General features: G+C 53.3%; 1 protein-coding gene across 1 annotated transcript in view; it reads right to left on the reverse strand.

Moving 5' to 3' along the window:
• Window positions 1-1,965: 1,965 nt before the first annotated feature.
• Window positions 1,966-22,933, reverse strand: part of CARD10 (caspase recruitment domain family member 10) — a 32,432-nt gene continuing 11,464 nt past the window's right edge. The window contains 24 exon segments of the mRNA XM_065628491.1: window positions 1,966-2,173; window positions 2,420-2,535; window positions 3,184-3,305; window positions 5,321-5,479; window positions 5,933-6,032; window positions 6,384-6,453; window positions 6,729-6,969; window positions 7,237-7,438; window positions 8,260-8,440; window positions 8,931-9,042; window positions 9,720-9,760; window positions 10,015-10,130; window positions 10,905-11,051; window positions 11,148-11,342; window positions 11,476-11,601; window positions 11,730-11,885; window positions 12,241-12,423; window positions 14,766-15,091; window positions 15,379-15,516; window positions 15,886-16,104; window positions 18,241-18,277; window positions 18,310-18,363; window positions 18,366-18,405; window positions 21,860-21,870. Coding sequence (XP_065484563.1) covers window positions 1,966-2,173; window positions 2,420-2,535; window positions 3,184-3,305; window positions 5,321-5,479; window positions 5,933-6,032; window positions 6,384-6,453; window positions 6,729-6,969; window positions 7,237-7,438; window positions 8,260-8,440; window positions 8,931-9,042; window positions 9,720-9,760; window positions 10,015-10,130; window positions 10,905-11,051; window positions 11,148-11,342; window positions 11,476-11,601; window positions 11,730-11,885; window positions 12,241-12,423; window positions 14,766-15,091; window positions 15,379-15,516; window positions 15,886-16,104; window positions 18,241-18,277; window positions 18,310-18,363; window positions 18,366-18,405; window positions 21,860-21,870 — 3,300 coding nt within the window.

The raw sequence follows: 22,933 nt of genomic DNA on the forward strand, positions 1-22,933 counted from the left end.
AGCCCTGAATCAGAGTGCCTCCTGTGGAATGTTTTCCCTGAATACTCGAACACTACTTTTTTTCCTGCAAAGATGCAGGCTCTAATCTCCAAATCCATGCTGGGGTGAATGGGAGCTTGCTTTGGGACTTGTCTTCTTATCAGCTAAACAAGAGTCCCACTTTGCTTGCCTGCAGGGCAAGCACCCTCCCAGGAGGCTGGCTGTGTTGGGATGATCGGGCTGCATCCCCTGGAGTGGATGTCATTTGGGAGCTTTCACCTGGAGCCATGTGTTACACCAGTTCCCCTTCCCTGTGAGCAGAGCTGCATTGCTCCAGGGCAAATCTGGGACTTTGCTCTACATTTGAGTGACTGCAGGTTAAAATATTTTCATTTTCTTTCCTCTCCCCCTTCACTCTCGTCCTCATAAAAGACACAGGCAACTGGTTTAGAGCCTGAAATAACACCTCACAGGGGACCTGTGAAAATCAGCAAGTTAATCTTTGCTCAGAGCTTCAAAAGTGCATGGCACTAGCAATGCCCTAATCATAGAGCCAAGGAGGACACAGAGAGGACTTGGCGCTCTGGGGCTGGTTGCTCATCTTCTCCCATTGACCCCAGGAGCAGTGGGCTCAGCCTTCTGCCTGGTCTCTTGCCCCACAGAGCCTCCCAGAGCCACAGACCCCATTTTCCTCTTGCATGCCCCAGGAAAGACCATCTACCACCACAACCACTACCTCTCCATGACAAGGGTATTCTGGCATCCCTTTCACATAGTAGGGCTAGTAACAGCAACCGGCTAGCAGCCAGGACTGTGCCAGGGTGGGTGAGCCCTCCATCTTCCCTCTGCCAGAGTCTGAACCCCCATTCAGCCCCATGTCAGGGTCAGAACAGCCCCCACTGGAGGGGAAAGGAGGATCCTCACTCTCCTGGCAGTGTGGCTAGGCTCAGTCTCACTGTTGTCTCTCAAGAGGACAAGGTAGCTGGCTTATCACTTTGCAGTAGCCAGGGCATGGAGGGATGCGAAGGTCTAGGGACCTCAGCCAGACACATCAAGTGAGCTTTTACCTGGCTTTCCCAGGGCAACCTGGCCAACAGCAGCACTAGGGAGAGGCAAGGGACTGAAAAACAGAGGGCAAGTAGAAATGGAAGAGAACTGGGTCTGCAGCACACTCAGCCTGTCCTCTCCCCATACCTCTTGCTGCCCTACAACAGCAAGAGCAGTGCTCCCGCGCCTTCCCCTGGAGGGCTGGGCAGTTGGGCCTCAACTAGAGCAGAAAAATACCCCGTCATGCATCACCCAAAACTTCCCAGTAACAAACAAGCCCATAGCCTGCCACCCATTTCCATTATGAATGGCATTTAATTCTCCTTTATATGCAGTTTGCCAATAAAAGGCTCCATTAATAATTTACAAGCAATAAAGAGTACAGCTCCTATAAAATGAGGGTTTGTTGCAAGCTTAGTGTCACTCCAGCCGTGGAGGGGTGTTGGCACACGAACTGTGCTCCCTGCGCCGTGGGGCCAGAGACGAGGTAGACAGGAGAAGTGGGGACCCCGAGCACACAGTGCCACAGGGGAGACAGAGGTGATGGGTGAAGGGTTTCAGATGTGTGCGAGATATGCTCCTACACAGTCTGATGCTGCACAGTTCGCCTACATTCCCCATCTGGCAATCTGACCATGTACCAGAGACAAGAGCAGCCCAAGGTGATGGGGAACAGCCCACAAGGGTGGTTTCCACAATGACAGTGGAAGATGTCTCTCCAATAAAATACAGGAAGCTCAGACTGGGGAGGCAGCACGTGTTACTCCCCAGATCTTGGTGGCCTCGAGGGGACCAGAAAGGCTACCCCTGGGGGCCTTTGCTGCCAGAATCCCCTCAGGGAGGAAGGACATGCTACCTGGAGGAACTTGGGGGAGGCAGGGACCTCTGAAAACATCCCTTGAGGTGGTAGCTGGTAGTGCCCGCTCTGCTACTCCCAGCTCAGTCATCGCCCTCCTCAATCCACAGTGGGCGGGTTTGCTCCTGGAAGATGCATCCCCGAACCACCTTGGGCAGCTCCTCGACACGGCTCCAGGCGTGGGGCTCCACGCGGGCCCAGGAGCATGGCAGAGCGTGGAGAGCCTGCTCCACACCGCGGCAGACCTTCAGCACCTCCGAGTCCCGCTGGCCCACCTTCCCCAGCAAGCTCCTGGGGAAAATACAGGGTTGAGTGTTACCCTTGGCATAGAGAGACAGGGTGGCAGAAACACCCAGGGAATCCCTCCCATGCACACAAAGCCAATTTTCCTGCCCTTTTTGCCTTCACAGCAGCCAAGCCCAACATACACAGAGCAAGTGCTCCCACCCCAGTCCTTGTTCCTCCCTCTGAACAGAAAAAAGGGTTTCTCTCCCCTTCCGTGATACCCTTCATCCAGGCCACTCCATCTTTTCTTACCTGAGTCCTCTAACATTCTTCTCAGTGACCTCGACATGGATAACGATGGGGTATATTTCACTTTTAATTAGATCCCTCACACTCTGAACTCCCAGCTCTAGCAGGCAGTGTTTATTCTGGAAAGGAAATTGAACAGATTTACTGATTTAAATGGAGAAAAAAATAACCCCAGCCCCTGACAGTTACATTAAATCAAACCACATACTGTGAAATATCATTGCTTTTCCAATAGTAATTCCATTAAATGTGGGATTTACAGACAGGGCCAAGAGGGAAGGGGAGATTTAAAGAGCAGGGTCACCCACTCTATCATCTCCAACTCAACCCAAGAGTCCAACGGTCCCCTCACTTGGCCACAGCTCATCTTCACATCCCCTTTGTCATCATTATCACCCACAGCCCCACATTTCTCCATCTGCCCTGAGCAGAGGTGTTGCTGCTTTGGTGAAGATGAGTAATGTGAGAGCAGGGAGGTCACTTCGGTGTATGGTATTTCCCACTGCTTCCTTCGCAAATCCCCAGTTGCCGTTTCTTTCACCTAAGCTCAACTGAGTATCAGGGAAAAGTCCATATCTCTTGCTCCATAACCCCACAGCACCTGGACCTCAAACACCCTCCAAATTACACAGCCCCCAAGCAAACAGCTCCTTCTCTGTCACCACATCACCTTCTCTACCCACTAGCTCAGCTGTCCCCTCCTCTCCCCCAGTCTGAGCAGGGTGCCCCATCCTGGCCCTCTATCCCCACACCAAACAGCTCAGCACCTTTTCCATTGCCTCCCGGATCATGCGGATTCGCCCGCTCTCCCTCCAGTCCTGGGGGGCACTTCTAGACACAGGGTGCTCCTGAGCGTGGGTAGCATTGGGATCCCCATCTGCCAGCTTCTCTGCAAGCCAAGAGGAGATATGAAAAGGGAGATGTCAGCCCCTTCTCCCTTTTGCACACACTTCCTACCTCTGATCCTGCATGTCTGCTGCCACGCCAATGCTTATTGAGTTCCCTGTTTATGGATTCTGGAGAGTGAGTCTAATTATACAACATTACACATTGGCATGGATCTCCTGCAGCTTTCTGCATACAGAACAAGTAAGATATCACAGCTGAAGACACCTTGCAGGGCAAGACCAGCATTTGTGTTGCAGTATCACAGCAACCTAAGACAGCTCACAGCCTCGATCCCCCTTCCCTACTGCCACACTGTCCCACCCCCTCCATAACAGAATGTGACAGAAAAGTAATCACTTCATTTTGCCAGGTAGGTTTTCTGCAAGGTTCGTGAGCTGCATGGGCTCGTAGATGGCTCCAGTGAGCAGCAGGGCTGAGGAAGCGAGGGGAGCAAATATTTGGCAAGGGAGAGTGGGAAGACGATAGGGGGCAAGCTGCCCAAAGAGGCTGTGGAGTCTCCTTCTCTGGAGACATTCAAAAGCTGCCTGCACACAATCCCAAGTAACCTGCTCTAGGTGAACCTGCTTTAGCATGGTGCATGGACTAGATGATCTCCAGAGGTCCCTTCCAACCCCAACCATTCTGATTCTGTGATTCTGAACCTCTCAGCGATAGCCCGAGTCACCTCCCTCTGCTTGGAGATAGAAGGACAGAACCCAGCAGCTGAGCAATGCCAAGCAGGAGAACAGCAGAGAGGTGATGCCGAGGCGATGCCCCAGGCTGGCTGGGCATCCTCTGCTACCCCTGCTTGGTGGCACAGGTACTTCCCAGGTAGAGCTGGATCCTTCAAAGGCACCTGTTCCCTTTGAGGGCAGGAGGCTCCTGGGGAGGCTGGGCTGGCTCATACTAACTAGGCACTGCCTGGGGAGCTCTCCAAGGTAAAATAAAGGCAGCAAAGATAAATGGCTTGAGGCTCCTCGATCACCTTCTTTCCCTCGCAACAAGCAAAACCGGCAGGGGTGAAGGGAGTTTTTGCCCTCAGTGTCAAGTCCCCGGCCGCAGTAATGACTTTGGAGCATGTCCCCATGCAATGTGTGGAGGACCCTGCAGAGGGCTCAGTAAGACAGGATATATGGCCAAGTCATTCAGATAAGGAGCCCAGTGGCCAAAATTTGCAGAGCCACTCTTCTTCAGCAAACCTAAGACTTTTCACTACCTCCATCACCACTCCCCTCTCAAAAAATATACTGACTCATTTTTCAGTCCTGCAGTTGGCAAAGGGAGAACTCTAAACATGGGGAAAGGAGAGAGATGGAGAAGGGAGGAGGAAGGAGGAAATGAGATGTCCTATGTAAAAATTCCCTATGGGAAAAAAGCCCTTTCCCCAGCAGCCTCTGCAGAGGTGTGTCAGCCTCACACTGCTGGCAGAAGGGAGAGGACGATAGCACTATGGCTGGATCCTCTTGTCCCAGAGGAGGAAAAGCTGGTATGAGGTCAACATGCAGATCCCACCTCAGCCAGGGGCTTCATCTCTGGCAAGAGCCACCCAGAGCAGCAAGGCAACGCCAGTGCCACCAACTCGAGGGAAGAGAGAGAGGATTCCCATGCACCATGAGACCAGAAGGAAGGGCTGGTTTCCCTGTCAGCCAAAGGGACAGGACACAGGTAAAAATAGGAGGGAATGCCTTGAAGACTCTGCCCAAAAAGGTGACCTGTCAATGGGTGTTGTTTGAGACGAGTGAGAGACCTCCACACTTAGCCACTGAAGAGACACCTCATATGCTCTCCAGTAGTCCCATGAGACCACGTCTCATACTTCCAGCACTAAGAGCACCTCTTTCCTGAGTTGGACTGACCAAGGCCTCCTTGAGCAACATCTGAGCTTCCTACCAGGTGGCTAAGAAGTGGCAGAAGGTAAAAGTAGCCTTGGGAAGTAAGAGACTTGCATACTTTACCTCACTCAGCCATAGGCTCCTAAAATGGCCTTGGACATGTCAACCACTCATTGCTGCCTACCTGCTGGGCACACGTGGAAGTCCAGCCGAGAAGTGGGCAAGTCCAGCAGGTTCCTGATGAGCCGTGGTGCAATGCAGTTAGGTGACAGCACCACAGGACGGGGCGTCTTCACCACCACAGGGCGCACCAGACTGTAAGGCTTCAGGCTCATGTCTGGGTTTGGAAGACAAGAATAAAAAAGAGAAAGCCAAAGGTGAGAACATGGGAGACGAGGCTGCGCCACTAGCCCACAGACCACTCGGTTCTTCCTGTACTGTCCCCTCATCCTAACTCATGGAGGCACCTACCAACCATCCTATGTCCCAGGTGAGATCCTGCTCTGGTTACAACACTCACTCACCTCTGGTTGTAGCCCCCCTTGCCCACCTCCTGAGACTCCCTTGAATTACAAACCAGTTTATTCTCCACAAAAAAACAGGTGACCCCAAAAGCCACAAAAGCAATGGAAAGCCCCATTAAGCCTAGGGAAAGGAGCATGGGCTTCCCAAAATCCCATTAGCACAGTTTTAAGAGGGACCTTGAGGAAAGAGCCTGAGGCATCCCAGATGCCAGTGTCCCTTCAGTGACTGGGTCTCCAAGGGCAATAGGGCAGGTGCAGGGGTCACAGCTCACCTGAGCAGGGGTCCAGCCACAGCTGCTGAGGGGGCTGTTCTGGGCTCCTCTGCTGTTTAGATTTCACCAGGCGCAGTTGGTCCAAGGCCCGTTTCTTTAACTGAGGAGAAAGTGAGGCCAATAAGGCTGACAGCAGTGAGCATTTCACACACACATGTACACACACACACAGGCCTGGCTGCAGAAAACCTGCCAGCAAAGGGGATGGAGTGCACATACAAAAAGCATGGGACTGGGTCTGCAGCCCATCAGGTTCTGTCTGGGAAGTGGGAAAGAGGTAGGAAAGCAGCCACAGAGCAGTAACATTGCCTGGGCTATAAGTCGCTGCTCTGCTTTCTAACCCGGCTGTCACATCTATACGACCAACAGAATGGGGCGGATTGCATGCCAAGGTGGTGGGGCGGCCAGAGGCACACACACGCAGCTCTCACTGCTGGCTTCTTTGGCTTACGTTATTTTTGTGGCTCCTCTGCTGCCCAGGCATGTGGCCCTTCTCCTGGATCTTCAAAAGCTGATGAGCCCTGAAAAGACAGTGAGGTTGTATTCAAACAACTCTAGAGCCCCCAGGAACCATAACCTGCTATGACCCTCTTTGCCAAACCCCACAGAGACCTGCTGAAGCATATCAAAGCCCTCACCCAAACAATACCACATTGATCCCCCATACAAGGCTTGGGCATTCCACACATTCAAGAGGCCAATCCTGAACCCTCAGGACTCCTAGGGGATGCTCACCACAAAAAAATAGGATTCAGGTATCCCAGGTACTGCCTGCCTTCCTCCTCACCCTGGTTACCTGCTGTAGTTTGGCACTGTCCCCTTGTCCAGGTCCCGCATGGTCAAGGGATCAACGCGGGAACAGTACCACTCCAGCCGCCCTTTGTGCATGGTGTCCGTGACATGCAGGATCTCGCGACACTTGACGCACAGTGCATAAGGGTCTGATGGCTCCAGGAGGGACAGGTTGGTGCGTACATAGAACGAGTCTCCAGAAAACTTCTTCCCTTCTTCTAGGGCTTCCCGCAGAGGCTCGTATCCTGAAGCAGGAGATATAGGTCACCGGTGGGAGCACAAGAGACAACAGTCACCGACAAGATAGGCAAGTCCTCAGCACAACTTTATACTATGGATTGGGGTGAGGGGTGCAGAGGAGGCAAACAGACAGAAGGTCTGTACCTCCATCCTGTAACTCAGAGGATGTACATGTCACACCAGACAGGGAAAGCTACCGGAGCTATGGCCAACCCGTGTCACACATGGTGGCCTAGGACCAAACAGGAGAGGAGAGAATAACTGAGATTTACCTCCAGGGCTGGGTGGAGGGTCTGGAAAGGAAGGCAGGGAGCTCAGGCTCAAAGGAGACCCAGCTCCCAGGGTCTTACCTTCCAGGTCCAGCTGAAAGACAAGACTGGAGGGCTTGTCCCAATGCAGCAGGCTCAGGTAGGCGACCTCCCGTGTGCAATTCTCCAGGGAAAGCACCTCTTCCTTCAGCAACGGCACCCTCAGCTAGCAAGGACCCGATGCCATTAGACCTAGGGGCTGGAAGAGCATGTTTCCCCCCAGCTCCCTCACCCACCAGGATTACACAAGAGATGCTACAGAGCAATGTAGGCCTGGGGAAAGCTCTACTTGAGAAAAAGGCAACCTCAACCTGCATCTGGTTCCCTCCTCTGCTTCTAAATACCTGCTGCCAGCCACCACCCAGTCTGGGCTGCTGTGAAAGCAAATGTGTGTGCACAAATGCATGTGGGAGTGGGGGTGGGAGAGCTGGTTTATTTTCAGTTACAGGTGGGATATTGATTCAAGAAGCATAGCTGTATTTCAGGTGGTGTCATTCTTGCCAAAATAAATGCCCCTCCCTCCCTCCCTCCCTCCAGGAGCTTTCTTCAGAGCAATTATTCTCTACAGCTCAGGAGGGTCATGAAGGCCTGAGAAATCTCACTCCAGAATTGATCGCCTCACAACGGGCATGTGCAGGATGCAAACCGCTCTGAAATACTACAAGGTGAGACAACTCCAGGGACATGTAGCCACATTTCTGTCTTAATCTGCATAACTCCTTTTTGTTTCTCCCCTCTCACAACCGAAGGAAGTGTTTCAGAAGGTCTCAGCATTTTTATATGCACAAATACACGTGAGTGCCATGAGACCTGGATGGTTATTTGTGCTGTGTAAAGCTCTAGGCAGGGAGCAGTCCCAAGAAACAAGAGAAATGGAGGTGGACTTCAAGCTGGGCAGAGGCCAACTTGCACTGGGGATCACTCCACACTCCTTGCATCATCCTAGTGCCTTGCAAACCCACAAAGCAAGCCCATTCCCAGACTCACCTCGATGAGCCGGCACCCTTCCCTGAGTCCTGTATCCTCAACCCGTGAGCCTGGCTTGACCCACTGGACGTAAATCCCTGTCCTGTTTCCTCCGAGGATGGAGATGTCTGCTCTGAGTCTCTTCTCTTGGGGTGAGGGGTTGCTGGGGTGACCCATGCTTGGGAGCTGTACCACCAGTGACCTGGCAAGGAGAAATGCTAAGTCCAGCAGCTGAAGTTTGCTGCCTTTTCTAGGAACAGGTCCCCCATGCATTGTGTCTGGCTACAGGGTGTTTATTGCATTGAGCACCATGCAGTACAGAGCTCATTATCACGGCCACGACCAGGGCACACACACAGAACTTATGAACCCCCACAACCTCTTCCATTCCTCTAGCCCCAACACCGAAGCCAAGCTGGGTTCCCATGATCCCGTCCCTACCTAGAGATGTGTCCAGCCTAGGGAAACATCCCCACCCCTGCCACAACAAAGAGGACAGCACAAAAATCTTGAGCCTTGCTAGGAAGCAAGGACTATAGAATCTTCATTTCTCTCCTCTCCCACTAGCGAGAAACAGCCCGCAAGGGGGGAGGCAGAAAGGAAGGGTGTCCCAAGCATCGTCCCCCAGCACCATGGAACATCCCCCCGCAAGCAGCTGGCTCAGAGTGCCAAGCTCAGAGAGCATTAGTCACCTCCTGGTGACCTCCTCACGGCTGGGAAGCGTGGACAAGCAGATCTCCGACTTCACCCTGGTGCTGCTGGAAGAAGAGAAGGCCCCAAGCGAGGTGCTAGCAAGCCCACTGCCTAGGAAAGAGAGCGAGAGGGAGAGAGAGGGTACATCACCGCTCTGAGCGCTGCAGGGAGCTCATGTTCTCAGGGTGGCAAGGGTCTGTCACCCCCCACCTGGGCATTTTCTAGCATCTCACTGGGAAGCTGAGGCTGCAAGGAGTTTTTGAACAGTCACCCGCCTGGAAAGGGTTTCCCATGTCTACTGAGAAAGAGCAAATCTTTACTCTCTTCATCAGCATTTCGGTCAGAAGGCAGCAGCAGCCAGGGCCACCTGGACATGCCCAGAGGAGATCAGCTACCAGCACCCACCACAGGACCTACCAGCACCAGGAGCTGCACTCTAGATTTACAACTCATCACCCAGAACCAATAACACCCCAGTGTAAAGGCATTTCTCTCTTTCGTTACCTACTCCCTCAACTCCACATCAAGTTCTCTGTAAACGCAGCTCTCCATGAATTAAACAGAGCTGATGTGAACAGCTACCTGCTCTGCAGGGGAAAAACCCGGTTTTCCAGCTGCTGTGCCTGGCACAGCATGGGCGGGACGTGTGGGTCCATAGCAGGTGCAGAGCCCTCGCAGTGAGCTGCACAAACCAAAGGCATGAGGGAGGGTCAGTTATCCAACCCCTCTCCCCACAGCCACCACTTGTTTTTAGCTAAGGCCTTTGGGAAAAGCCTCCATCCTGGTACCTGTTGCATCTTCAATGCTGCTAAAGGAGTCACAGGACAAGCTACAAAAGAGACACGAAGGTCAGCTGTGAGGCAGCAGCTTTTCCAAAGCCTGTTTGCATCCCATTCTCAATCCCATCCCCACAGCCTTCTCCCACCCCCCAGAAACACCACCCCCAGCCAGCACACAGCTCCCAGTCAGCCTCCCCCGTCTCAGTCCCCACTCCGGGCTCCCCCCTCTCCTGCCAGCCGGCTCTCTCTGGCCCACACAAGCCCCACAGAAGACATACAGACTCAGTCAGCCCCCAGCAATCACCTTTTGTAGGGCATGCACCTATCTTCCCGCTGCCGTCGGAGGATGGAGCCGATGCAAGGCGGGAAAGGGAAGGTGGAAAGGCGGTTGATATCCTTCTCACTGTCAGGAGTCACGTCCTTGGGCAGAGTGGAAGAGAAATGTCTGCTGACACCAACACCCAGCACCACCTCTCCCCTCCCCTTGGTCTAGGTTGCAAACAGCTCCTAGGTACCACATCCCTTTTCAGGGTTCATCCACATCCCTCCAAATACCCAAAGGCACCTTGTTTTCCCAAGGAGAGAGTACAGATGGAGATACCTGACACTGTGTACCCAACTTTTTGCAATGTATATGATCTGGGAGTAGCAGCAGATAAAGGCAACATGCAGCCTTGCCATTATATCTCACTTTTAGCCACCGCACACCCAGAGGTGTGAGTAACCTATGGGAATGCCCATTTTAGGGTGCTCTAGGATGAGGGTTCAAAGAGACAAAGGAAAGAACCTGACTCCCTTAAAAACAATATGATGCTACTACAGGATTTCCAAAAGAGTTAGGGTTTCTCCCTCAGCATATGTAGATTAAACAGCTTTTTGGGGAGGGTATAATCTTACATGAGGCTGTTGATTTCTATGGTGTCATATGGAATGAAGACGGTTTTGCTTCCCCCCCATTCCCACCCATCTGTGTGCTGCACACTTTGGTGCAGCATCGGCCGGTTTGTCAGAGACCAAGAGAACAAAGGTTTGCACCTGGGACCTGCTCCCACCTTACACACCACCCCCTGCCCAGTCTCCCACCAAGTCACAGACCCACAGTGAACCCGCTCCAATGTCTCTGTGCCATTCTTGAGCAGCTTGGGTCCCCACTGCCCTCAGCTGAGGGTCAGCCTGTCATGGTCAAGTGCTCACCATGCTCTGAATGGCTGAATCCCCTGGGAATGGGATAGCAGAAACCCCCAGTGCATCCACAACTCCACTCGTAAAGCTGGAAGGATTGTCTACAAGGCTCCAGGTGCTGCTGAGGTTGGAGCAGAGGGAGTAGGAAGAGCTGCACATCTGGGAGAGAAGGGACTCATCATCTCATTGCATCCCTCAGAAATCAGCCCTGATGCCCCCTGCCTTCTGTTCCCCATTTCTTCCAGCCACCCTCACCTTGCCCAGGCTGCGGCTGCCTTGGCAGCGCTGCAGCTGTGCCTCCAGGGTGCTGTTCAGCCCTTCTGCCTGGCTCAGCTTGCTTAGGAGCTCGTCCCTCTCCTCCTCCAGGGCCCGCACACGTTTGCGGTACTGGTCCTTCTCGATCAAGCTCTGGGAGTATTGTAGCTGCACCCCATCGCGGTGCTGGATTGCCTGCAAGGAGCCAGGTTGAAAGCGAGAAAAGGTGGAGGACTGCACTACTAATCCCCACCTCCCACCCTGGTATGGATGGAAAAGATCCACTGGGGAAAGCCCTGGTCCTGCTGGGAGATGGAGGGCAATTCACCTGGTCCCGCTCTTTCTCGATCTCCTCTAGCTGCAGCAGCACTGTGTTCATCCGATGCTTGTAGAGATCACAGTCCTTCTGCAGCGTCCGGTGTTTCAGCTGCAGATCTTCCACCTCCTGCAGGTACTGGCAACAGCAGGCAGCAAGCATTAGCCCTCTTGGAAGCGACTGCTGTGGCTTCCTAACCCACTCTCTCCCCCCTCTTCCAGGTCCTGCTCTGTGCGCAGGGATGGGAGCAGTGATGGATGTTCTACCTTATCCCTCAGCTCTTCAGCCCACTGCAGCTCGTTCTGCAAGGAGTTGAGTTTCTGGCAGAGATCTTGCCGGTCATCTTGGGCTTCCTTCCAGTCGTGCTCCAGGATGTCCAGCAGGATCTGCTCAGAGCCTGGCACTGGGCCCTCGCCGGGCTTCTAGGAGGTGAGAGGATACCATCACTGCACCAGAAGCATCAAGGGATCTCCTCCAGACCAGGGCAGTGACAGGCAGACTGGCATGACTGCCACCATCGCTCCTGCATTAATCTACCTTGCACTCCAAGGCACAAAGTCACACTTGTGAGCACATGCAAGAGTCACAAGCTGGAAACAAGGACCCATCATTACCCAGAAGCAAGGGCAGCCACCATGGCCGAGCAATATTCTCAGAGGAAGGGACAGACCAGCTGGGGACAATGATTTCCCCCATCTTTCCAGTGCACATGTCACCAACACTGGGGGTGCTCCAGGAAAGCAGACAACCTGGAGACTGCCCTGCCCCACCAGGTACCTGCAACATGCCCTGCAGCTCCTGCAGCGAAGCCGTGAGCCGCTGGTTCTCAGCCCACAGCTCGGACACGGCATCGGGGTGGCCCCGCTCCTCCACTTCTCGCTGGGGTGGCGTAGACGCCTGTTTCCGCAGCAGGCTGCACTCCTCCTCCAGGCTGGTCACTTTGCATTTCAGCTGGTCCACCTACAACCCAGGGAAAAAACATAGTCTGGCACACATGGCCCTGCACCTCTGCCTTAGCGGAGAGTGAAGCAGAGAGGACACTTGGCAGAAAAAGCTTCTGGAGACAAGGAAAGCGAGGGCTGGGCAACCACGCGAAGGACTATCCTACCATTGGGCCAAGGTTAGCACAGCTACACACAAAAGATTTTCCCTGCAGGGCAAAGGAGGAAGATGCACTTGCATAAGCACATTAAGTCTCAGGATCCTCTCTTGGTGCAACGACTTTCTTGCCACCTTGAGGCATCTCTGAACGCAGGTGGACCAGGACCTCTGGTGCACTGCCAGAGCCAGCAGCTGTGGGTATCTCAAAGGCTTCCCAGCTTCTAGAACAGCTGAGAAACAAATTTGCAGCAGAAAAATCCACTGGAGGCTTTTCAGTGTGGGGAGGTCACCTCTGGCCTGGGAAGTGTTTGAGGCTCAAGCTGCTGGAGGCTGCAGGGTACTATAGGTGCTTCATCACACCTGGCCTACTCTCACACTCTTCCACCAACATGTCACTGGAGACAGCAGAAGTCAGTTACTTTTAGGAGTAAGGGAGGTCCTCACAGGCCTGTAACAACTGAAAAGGTTGATCAGACAACCAGAGTTTCACTGCCAGGTAGGCTCTGAAAGCAAATGGGGCAGGGAAAACCCACCAAAGCCACTGAGTAATAAGAAGCACTGCCAAAATTGCCAAGGAGGGACTTGGGAACTGCATTACCTCTGCAAATCTGCCCAAAAGATTTACGACAAGTTTTGGGGACCAGTCACTTCTGGACTCTGGAGCCAGAAGGGGCAGGCAGGCTTGAAACCTGGTGGCTGCCGATGCTTCCAAGGGGATTTCTCCACCCTACAGTCACCAGCAAGCAATTCACCTCCCTGCTCAAAGGAGGCCCAGGGGAGCTGGCATTGGCAGGAATACCAGATAACAAGCAGGGGAGGATCCTGGCTCTGGCAGAGCAGGATGAGGAATGAAAGGTAGCCGTGGGGCTGCGTGAGAGGTCCAGACTGGTGGGGGGAATGCCGGGAGGCAGCAGAGCACCAAGGAAACCGGGTTATTAATAGGTTCAAGGTAGGGCTGTCCTTGCCCAGGCAGGAAATGGGCGCGTGTTTGCTGGAGGTGAGAGCTTGGCAGCTGGAGCACAGTGTCACGAATTCCTTCAGGTATGCGGGGCATGAGTCTCCCGAACGTCATGAGACAGACGAGGAGACGATGGGGAGCAGCGAGGAGAGGTGGGGATGGAGTCTGAGCCAAAACACTCACTACTATGAGCAGTGAGGTGGCTGGGCAGCTCCAAGCAGCGCACACACACCCAGCGCCCTGTGTGCCACCATACTCACTAGAAAGAGAAAAATGCAAGCCCTTTCATGGGGAAGAAGTAAATACAAACACTTGACAGAATCAGCTGCCTGCTGCCTGCCTGTGCTGCCTGGACACAGGCAACCATCAGCAGAGTAGGCAGCGCAGGGCAGCAAGCGAATGCAGGAGGAGATGGGGCATCTCGTGGAGTACTGCATCCAGCATCAGAGCCCTCAGTACAGGAAAGACATGGACCTGTTGGAGAGGGGCCAGAGGAGGCCACAAAAATGACCAGAGGGCTGGAACACCTCTCCTATGAGGACAGGCTGAGAGAGTTGGGGTTGTTCAGCCTGGAGAAAATAAGGCTCCTGAGAGACCTTATTGTGGCCTTTCAGTATTTAAAAGGGGCCTATGAGAAAGATAGGAACAGACTTTTTAGCAGAGCCTGTTGCGATAAAACAAGGAGTCATGGTTTTAAACTAAAGAAGGAGAGATTCAGGCTGGACATGAGGAAGAAATTTTTTACGATGAGGGTGGTAAAACACTGGCACAGGTTGCCCAGAGAGGAGGTAGATGCTAAATTCCTGGAAACATTCAAGGCCAGGCGGGACAGGGCTCTGAGCAACCTGATCTAGTTGAAGATGTCCCTGCTCATTGCAGGAGGGTTGGACTAGATGACCTTTGAAGGTCTGTTCCAACCCAAACTATTCTATGATTCTATGGTACCGATGGCCAGGCTGACAGATACTGGTGAAGGCATTGCCATGGCAGCTCTTCTGACTTGGGCCTGGCTCCTCTAGGTGACATATCTCCAGCTGCCCCAGGGAAGTGGTGAGTCTCCCATGCCGTGCTCACGACTTGGCCGCTCTGCCTCGCACAAGGCACGCTCACCATCAAGAGCAGGGACATGCACCCCAACATGCATCCCACCTGCCATCAGCTCCTTCACGCTCATTGGCCACCACATGTGCATCCCTCTCAGCCATCAGAACCCCACCACCTCCCACACTCCCCAGGGCCGTACCACCAGCTGCAGGTCTCGGCTCCGCAGCACAGCCATGTTCTTCTCCTCACAGAGCTGCGCGTAGCGCATGGCCATCATGTAGTTCTCATCCTTCAGCCTCAGCAGCTCCAAGCTGTTGGAGTCCCATTCCTCTCTCAGACGCTGGCAACGCTCCTGCACCTTCTGGAGCTCCTGCAGCTGCTGCTCCATCCTGGCCTGCTCTTGCTCCAACGCCTGGTTTTTCACCTGGAGCTGGTGCTCCTTCAGCAGGTGCTCCTTCCTCTGAGCCCTCACCTTTTTCACCTCCATCATGAGGAACTGAGTGAGTCCCTCAGGGCCTTCCTCATCTGAGGGGAGACAAAGGAGAATCAGGTCCTGGCTGCTGAGACAGGGGTAACCCCCAAAAAAGCAACCCAACACTCTGTTTTCCATCAAGGGGTGCCAAGTTCTCCTCAGCCCTTCTTGTCCCAGGCTTATGGCACCATGGTCCATCACATACATATATTTGGCCCACTCCCTGCCAGATCCAGAGCACAGAGCTGTCGGTGTTCTTGCACACAGTGTGAACCAGGGCTTTATACATGCACAGGCACAGATTTCTGGCCCTTCCCATGCAAGCAGCGCCTGCCCTTACCCAGGATCATAGAGCAGCGCTGGGCCGGCTCCCTCCCCGTTAGCCGGGTGTAATGCTCTGGGTAGTAAAACTCTAAGGACTCCAGGAAGGCTTCGTAGCCTCGTTTCCCACGGCGCCGAAGGATGTCCATCAGGTAGCCTGGAAGAAGGGTTAAAGAGCTAGGATGAATTCCCTGCAAACCAGAGAGAAAACAGCACAGCCCAGCTTCGTGATACAAAGTAGCCTCTCCACCAGTTCTGCTTCCACTCACAAAAAAGGAATGGCTAGAGGAGGGAATGGGATGGAGCTCTGCCCTCATCTGTGTGCACCCATGGGGAGTCCCACAGGGGATGAGAGGGAGGTCTGGCTGCAGAGCGTCTTGGGGAACAACAAAGCTGGGGTCGCAGGGCAGCAGGAGGGACCAGGAGGCCACAACACCACATGCTGGGTAGCATCCACCACCTGTCAAAACCAGGTTGTCCCCCACAAAGTAGGCCTACCTCCGTGCAAGTTTGTGCTTTCTCTCACCTGTCTGGTTGCTTTTGCAAGGGAATCGGCATGAATTCAGCACCTCCTCCTCATCCTGCTCATCTATCACGCGGCACTGGCGCAGGTACGGGGTGAGCTTCGCAGGGTTCAGGGAGCGGGTCAGCTGGTGCCGTGCACTCTCAATCTTCTCCCAGATGGTGTCTTCTTCCTCCTCCTGCTCTGAGAGGCTGCAGGTTTGGAGAGAGGCATTCTCCAGGGCTGGGAGGATAAAAAGAAATAAGAGCTCTGAGGAGCAATGAAGGAACAGAGGGTAAAAGGCAAGAGTAGCCATGGGAGAACATGAGTCAAGGTATGGTCTTGAAAATGGGACTCAGATACATCAGAAGCCATTTTACAGACAAATCAATCCAGTAGGATCTCAATGTGTCCACCTAGGGCCTTAGATATGCAGGAGGCAGACAGTAGTAGTGTATAAGGGAGTTAGAAACACATACAGTGGGATGTCTAGGGAAAATGTGATCTTCACCCCTGAAGCATTCTTAAATTCCTCCGACCATTACACATCTTCCCTTTGTCCCCATCCCTGAGAACAGAAAACTCTCAGAACCAAGAGTTTTCACCACCTGCAACATGCTCTCTCATATTGGGGTTGGAGAGGAAGGTTTCTCTGGGGATCCACTTGCCCTGCGTATGCATCCATGACCAAATTTAAGTTCTCAAGGGCACCATGCCACAGAGCAGCTAGGCTACAGGTACTAGAGCCAATGGGGAATTGCAGAAGCACGTCTTCCATGTGTCTTCCACAGATCAGTGAGGAGCCCTGGAAATATGTAGCAATGAGGCAATCCCTCTATCAACCAAATAAAGCAAGAGGAACTCCTGAAGTCAGTGGGGAACTCTTAGAGCAGTGGTGAACCTGCTCCATTAAGTCCTCCAGGCTCTGACAGAGCAGGTATGTGCAAGGAGCTCTCTTCCCAGCTAGGTATCGACTCGACCAGCATATCTGTTTTCACTTGAGAAATAAAGCCTGCTTCACAGGCCAGAACAAATCCTTTTTGCTGGCAAGGGGAAGTACAGCAAAGCGTATCTGACACTCAGAAGCCATCTCTCCTCCCCAGTGTGCACTGTTAACTCCTCCTCTGGTGTTGGCATCAAGTCCAGCTTTCCCATCCCAGCCACACAAAACATCCCCAGGGGCAGTGGTTCATATTGCATGAAGGCGGAGGGAAGGAATTCTTCCACCCTTTTTCTCTTTTCTTTGGGTTTGTTTTTCTTTCTTGAGGTGAGAATGATATCATGCCATTTCAGACAGTCAAATAGCACAGCAAGGAGGGTGGCTGAGAGAGCCATGCAGAAGTTAATCCTCCAAGTAGGAATACGGGAGGCTCAGGGTCTGCTGGATGAAGGGTAACAGGAAGAGACAACTGTTGAATCCACAAAAGATGCTCAAGTGTCTGATTTCTGGTGCCAAAGGGCTTAGGAGCCTAAATATCGATACAGATCTGGATAATCCTAGGTTGAATAAATAAAACAAACCATATTCCACGCAGAAGCTGATCTCTCTTATTTGAGATAAACTCGCTTGCCACAGAGACACAAGTATGCAGAAGGAGGATGTAACAGCAGATCACAGAAGTTGCGCTGTTTTGAGCTCCACGCCTCAGCAGCAGATTTATGCCTTTAAATCAAAGTATTTCTCCAAGAAAGCCAAACCGGCTGTGCAAGCAGGGAACAGCTTCTTGGCAGGCAGGCTCGGCAGAGAGAGAGGGGGCAGAAGGGTTTGGGAGCCGGTACCCCTCCTCTTGCCCGGCGTAACTTTCCTCCTGCCCGCCGCGGCCCCTCCAGGACGGGGGGCCCGAGGGGAGGGGCGGGCCAGAGTTTCCCCTTTCGGGCAGCACGAAGCCGGTCTTTGATGAACGGCGAGCCGGAGGTCAGCCCTGAGGAGCTGGCTGGGAAAGAGGAGGACAAGAGGAGCAAACACCCCCACCACCACCACACCCAGAGCGCGGGCGAAACCCACGCCCCCGGCCGCCCCGGGGCTATGCCGACGGGCGCAGCGGCAACCTCCGCGGGAGAGGGGCACGGCGGGGTTGCGCCGACCCCGACGGCTTCGCAAGGCCGGGGAAGAAGCGCCCGTCCCCTGCTCCCGGCCGGGGGTCGCCCCTTACCAGCCATCCCCGCCGCCGGGCGGGCTGCGCCCCGCTCCGCGCCCGCTCCGCCGCCGCCCGTCTCGCCGCCCCGGCAGGTGTGTCTGAAGCGCTCTCCCCACCCCACTACACTTTCCCTCCCTCCTTCCCTCCCTCCCTCCTCCAGCCGGCTGGGAGGGAACCGGCAGCCCCCTGAGCAATGCAGAGCCCAGCCCTGCCCGCCCCCGGGGGCCGCGGTGGAACTCACCGGCGGGGCGTGGGCGACCCCCTTCCCCCGGCCTCTCCTGGTTTCTGAGGCACTCCAGCTGCTCCTCACCTGGGAAAGGTTCTTCTCTGCGTGTGTCCCGTCTTTCTGACCCCCCTCCCCAGCCCCGGGCTGGAGCTGCTCTCCGGAAGGATGTGGCTCACCAGACTTCTCTTCCGAAACGCACCCGGCTTCACCTCCCGACAGACGGGCGGGGGAAGGGGGTGCCCGGCTTGGCCTCCGAGCTGAAACCCTGCCCGGGCGGGGGGATCTCTTCTGGCAGAGCGCAGCCTCCCCAGCTCTGCCTGCAAAGAACATAGAATCATAGAATCATTTTGGTTGGAAGAGACCCTCAAGATCATCAAGTCCAACCATTAACATAACTCTGGCACTAAACCATGTCCCTAAAAACCTAATCTATACATATTTTAAACATGTCCAGGGATGGTGATTCAACCACTTCCCTGGGCAGCTGGTTCCAGTGCTTGACAATCCTTTCCATGAAGAACTTTTTCCCTAATATCCAATCTAAACTTCCCCTGGCACAACTTGATGATGAGGTGCATAAGGATGAGATTTTTTTGGCTCCAGGGCTTCAGAAATTGCAGCCTGGCCAGTCCAAGTAGAGCTGGTTCTGGATGGAGTGGGGCATTTCAAGCAAGGGGAGGAAATGAGGGTGGTAGAAAGAAGCCACATCCAGGCCAAGAAGAGGTCCCACGGGCTTAATTTCAGCCCCCAATCTTCAGTAGTGTCTGTGAGTGGAGCTGGGTGTGGAGGCACCCCCAGGGCAGCATGACTAAGCCGTACCCCAGGGCATGCAGGGGCTTGCACCAGCCAGCCTGACCAAGCACTGAGTCCCCTGGGCCAGGGTAGATGCTGAGAAGCTTTCCTCCTCCCGGGGTCCAAGTGGCCACAGCAATCACAGGAGTGGATCTGTGTGTCCACACAGCATCCCAAAGAGCCTGCACAGGATAACTTCCACCCCTGCAGTGGACCAGATTGCCCAAATTCATGCATACCACTGGAACTAGGAAGGGTCTGGGAGAAATGGCATTAGACACCATGGTTCTGTCCCGACATATGCCTTCCCCTCCAGAACTAAGGTGTTTTTCATTTTCTCTAGCAGCTCAATTTCACGCTCATTTCATCACTCTCAACTGTGTCAAACCTCAGACCTCAGAGGCCAGGGTAGACAGCACAGGCTCTGTGCAAGAGATTTCCAATGCAATAACAAGCTCATAAGAAATTGGAGTTCACCTCATTCCCCCCAGCCTCAGGGTCAGCCCACAGAGTAGCCCAGAGTAGTGCTATGCATCTCTCCATGGCTCAGGACGCAATATAAAGGAGCCACACATCGCTCCTGACCCTGCCAACATATTCCCAAAAGGGAGATGCCCTCAGCATCCCACAATTGCAGCTTCTAAGACCACACCTCTGCATGGAAACCTTTCTCTCCTCCCTCAGGTAACCAAAGTGGGGGGAATATGAAATAATCTTGAGGTATGAACTGGGCCCCCTGCCCTAAAGGATTTCCGCTGCACCCAAAATTAACACCTTCAGTTGTTTCTCCTCCAGGGTCAATGGCAGACGCATCCCCTCTGGTCCCCACAGTGCTCCTGCACTGGCTTCAGCAAGGTGGTTTAAGGGAAGGGAGGCTTTAGCAAGACTCTTTCCCCATGTGGCTGTGTTCATTTCAAGATCAAGCACAACCACCATCTGGGAATTGAGACTGCTATCTGTGTGATGCACAGAGCATCACATACATAGCCTTTTTGTTGCAAAATACACACAGGTATTGAGCAAACACCAGGCACACATGCGCACACAGGGCTTTCAGCAAACACCACCTCCTCTTGCATGGCACCCATCCAACAGGCACTGGTTGACACCCCGAGTGTATGAATTTGCTGCTGACTCACCTTCCCTGCGAGGGGTCCCGGCTGCCACCTTCCCCTCCCTTGCAAACCCAGTGCAGAGCTCCCCCACAAAGGGTACATGCTGACATAGGACCACAAGCAGCAGGGCACAGCTCTGGTCTCCAGCCCTTACCTCCAGCCAGAGGTGTCCAGCCGAGTGATCAGAAGTAAGTATGAGCAAGGCTGCCTGCAGGGAACCCATTCTGACTCAAGCCACGTCAACGTTTGCCTGCTAGTTATTCTATAGAAACATCCCAGGTCTCTCTCTAGTGAAAAGATTTCCTGAGCGGGGATATTATGTGGCGATAAAAGATAAGATCTTCACAGTCATGATAAAAGCCCCAAAACAAGGGTTGGTTTCTCTATTCACTCAGAGAGAGATGAACTCAAGGCTGATGTCAAGGAAACATCTCCCTTCCCTTGTCCTGACCCCACAGGCAAAGGCTGTGGTGCTTTGTGACTCAGAGCACAGAGACATCAGACAGAGCAGCTCCCACATCAAGCACCATCAGTCACTTTCTTTCACAGAGGGTCTCTTCTGAGCTCAGCAGGTACCCCATGAGCAGGCAGACCACCCCTGAAGGCTCTGGGCTGGGTGGATGATCCCAACAGACCAGACAGACAGCTCTTCAGAGGAAGGAGGTGGTTTGTCCCTGTGTTTTGGCCAGGGTATGGAGGCACAGAGATGAAGAGCTCGCCCTTCAGAGGGAAACTGCGGTCATACAAGACGCCCCCAATTCATCTGAGATGTGCAGTCCCACCAGACTGCACATGTTCACAGCCAGGTATGACATTTCCAAAACAGCTTTACCGGTAGCAACAGCTACTTTTGTGCTGGCACACTTGAGTTCACAGCAGGAATGACACCGGGGTGTTTGGGTGGGGCTTTTTGTGTTGGGTTGTTGGTTTGCGTTTTTTTGTTGTTGTTTGTGGTGGGGGGTTTGTTTGCTTTTTTTCCAAATCCTAACCAAGATAATCGCACTGGTGAGACTTTCCAAGCCACACCGTCACGCACAGGAAATCTATGACAGGCCAGCAAATGGTGAACCACGTGTTGTTTCCACCTCCAGAGGAAGGGCTCAGCGCATGTGGCCCACAAAGTGTGACAGGCAGCTGGGTCTTCTGCAGGACCTTGCGGTGTGGGTCCAACCAACGGCGCTCAGAGGTCGCCGGGATCCCTTGGAGGCGAGTGAGCCCGCGCTGCGGGGAGCAGGGCTGGGTATGCCGCAGAACTGCATCGCTTGCCCCCTCCTGGAAACCACTTTAGGAAGGTCTGAGGAGGGGAAGGTATTCATTAAATTCCTGATTGTGTGGCTAAAGCTCATGCTGTGGTTACAGATGGTGAGCTTAGATGCTTTGTAAAGTCCTGCCCTGTGTTTTGGGAAGAACAGTAGCTTTACAAACCTGCCCTGAAGCCTCCTACCCACACAGTGTCTGTAATGGGAGCTGGTCAGAATGTCTTCAACAATATATTTATTGCTCAGTCCTTTTGTTTTTCAATCAAAATATACTGTTCTTCTCACAGCCCAGTGATTTGCAAAGACCTACTGCTTCCAAAGAAGTTTTATGGGGCAGGTTTGCTAAGGTCCTGGGTGGTCTCCCTAGTCAGATTGAGGAAGAGAATTTGAAATAATACCCCCTAATAATAACTTCCACCCTGCAATAGCTGTCCCCACACAATCTGGTGTCATGAAAACACTCTCTACAGTTTTTGTTCCTGTGTGGAACAAAAACAAATGCTGAAAACAAGAAAAAGGTTGTGAAACAGAATTATCGACGCCAGCCTGATCTAATCGGCTCATGCGCTGGTTCACACCGGATTAGTTAACACACAGAGAAAAAAAAAAAAACACAGAATCACTTCTATTTTCCTAATGACACTCATTAAACTCAGTGTTTATATTAACAACCTCTGCAAGGACAGCGACTACCTGCTCATCTGCCCAGTGCTTTTCATAGCAGATGTCAGACTGCCCCGACATGCTGACAGTGGTTTGTTCCCTTCACCGTGGTGGTGATGACTGCAGAAGGGGAGGGGGGACGAGGCTCCCCCCAAAAGAAAGGACGAGTGGCCTTCATGGCAGGAAGGAAATGCATGTATCTGTGTGTGGAGATAGCAAAACAAGCAAATATTTCCTTCAGCATTCCTCCCCCTCAAGCACACACCCATCGCCTGGAGCTACAGGAGGCAAAAGTGTGTGGGAGCGTTTTTGTGAGGCATCAGCAACACATCTCCAGCCTCATTAGGGCATGTGTGAGGTGGCAGTGAAGACCTGAATTAGAGGAGGGTGATGAGATTCCAGTCCCAGGATGGGCTTCCTCACTCCAAAGCTGCCCACAGCAAAGGGGCTCCCTGAATGGGGCTGAGCCTGGAAAGTTCCTCATGCCTGGCTCCCACCTCAGCCGTGCTTACAGTTGCTTTATTCTTAAAGCATTAGCATTGTCAGATTTGCCACAGCTTTTTTTTTTTTTCCTCTCTCTCTAGAAAATGCCCCAATCGAGAATTTAATGAGTCCATCTTGCTGGTCATTGTGAATCCAGTCTGGTTGTCTGCTTCTACATCAGACTTTGCAAAGGGACTATTGAAGCCTGCCCTCCACTGCACAAGAAGGGTCCAACCACTGACTGTACAGAGATTGCAGTGAATTCAGGGAAGCAGTATCTGCACTCCCCAAGTATGACCCATTCTGTCTAGAAATTAGGAGTAAATTCAACTCTCCAACAAAGGATCTGCCTTTGGTTTTTACTGGTGTGCACGCAAAGAGTGACTCTGAGGGGGG

The sequence above is a fragment of the Caloenas nicobarica genome, chromosome 1 (genome assembly GCF_036013445.1).
Source record: "Caloenas nicobarica isolate bCalNic1 chromosome 1, bCalNic1.hap1, whole genome shotgun sequence".
Lineage (NCBI taxonomy): Eukaryota > Metazoa > Chordata > Aves > Columbiformes > Columbidae > Caloenas > Caloenas nicobarica.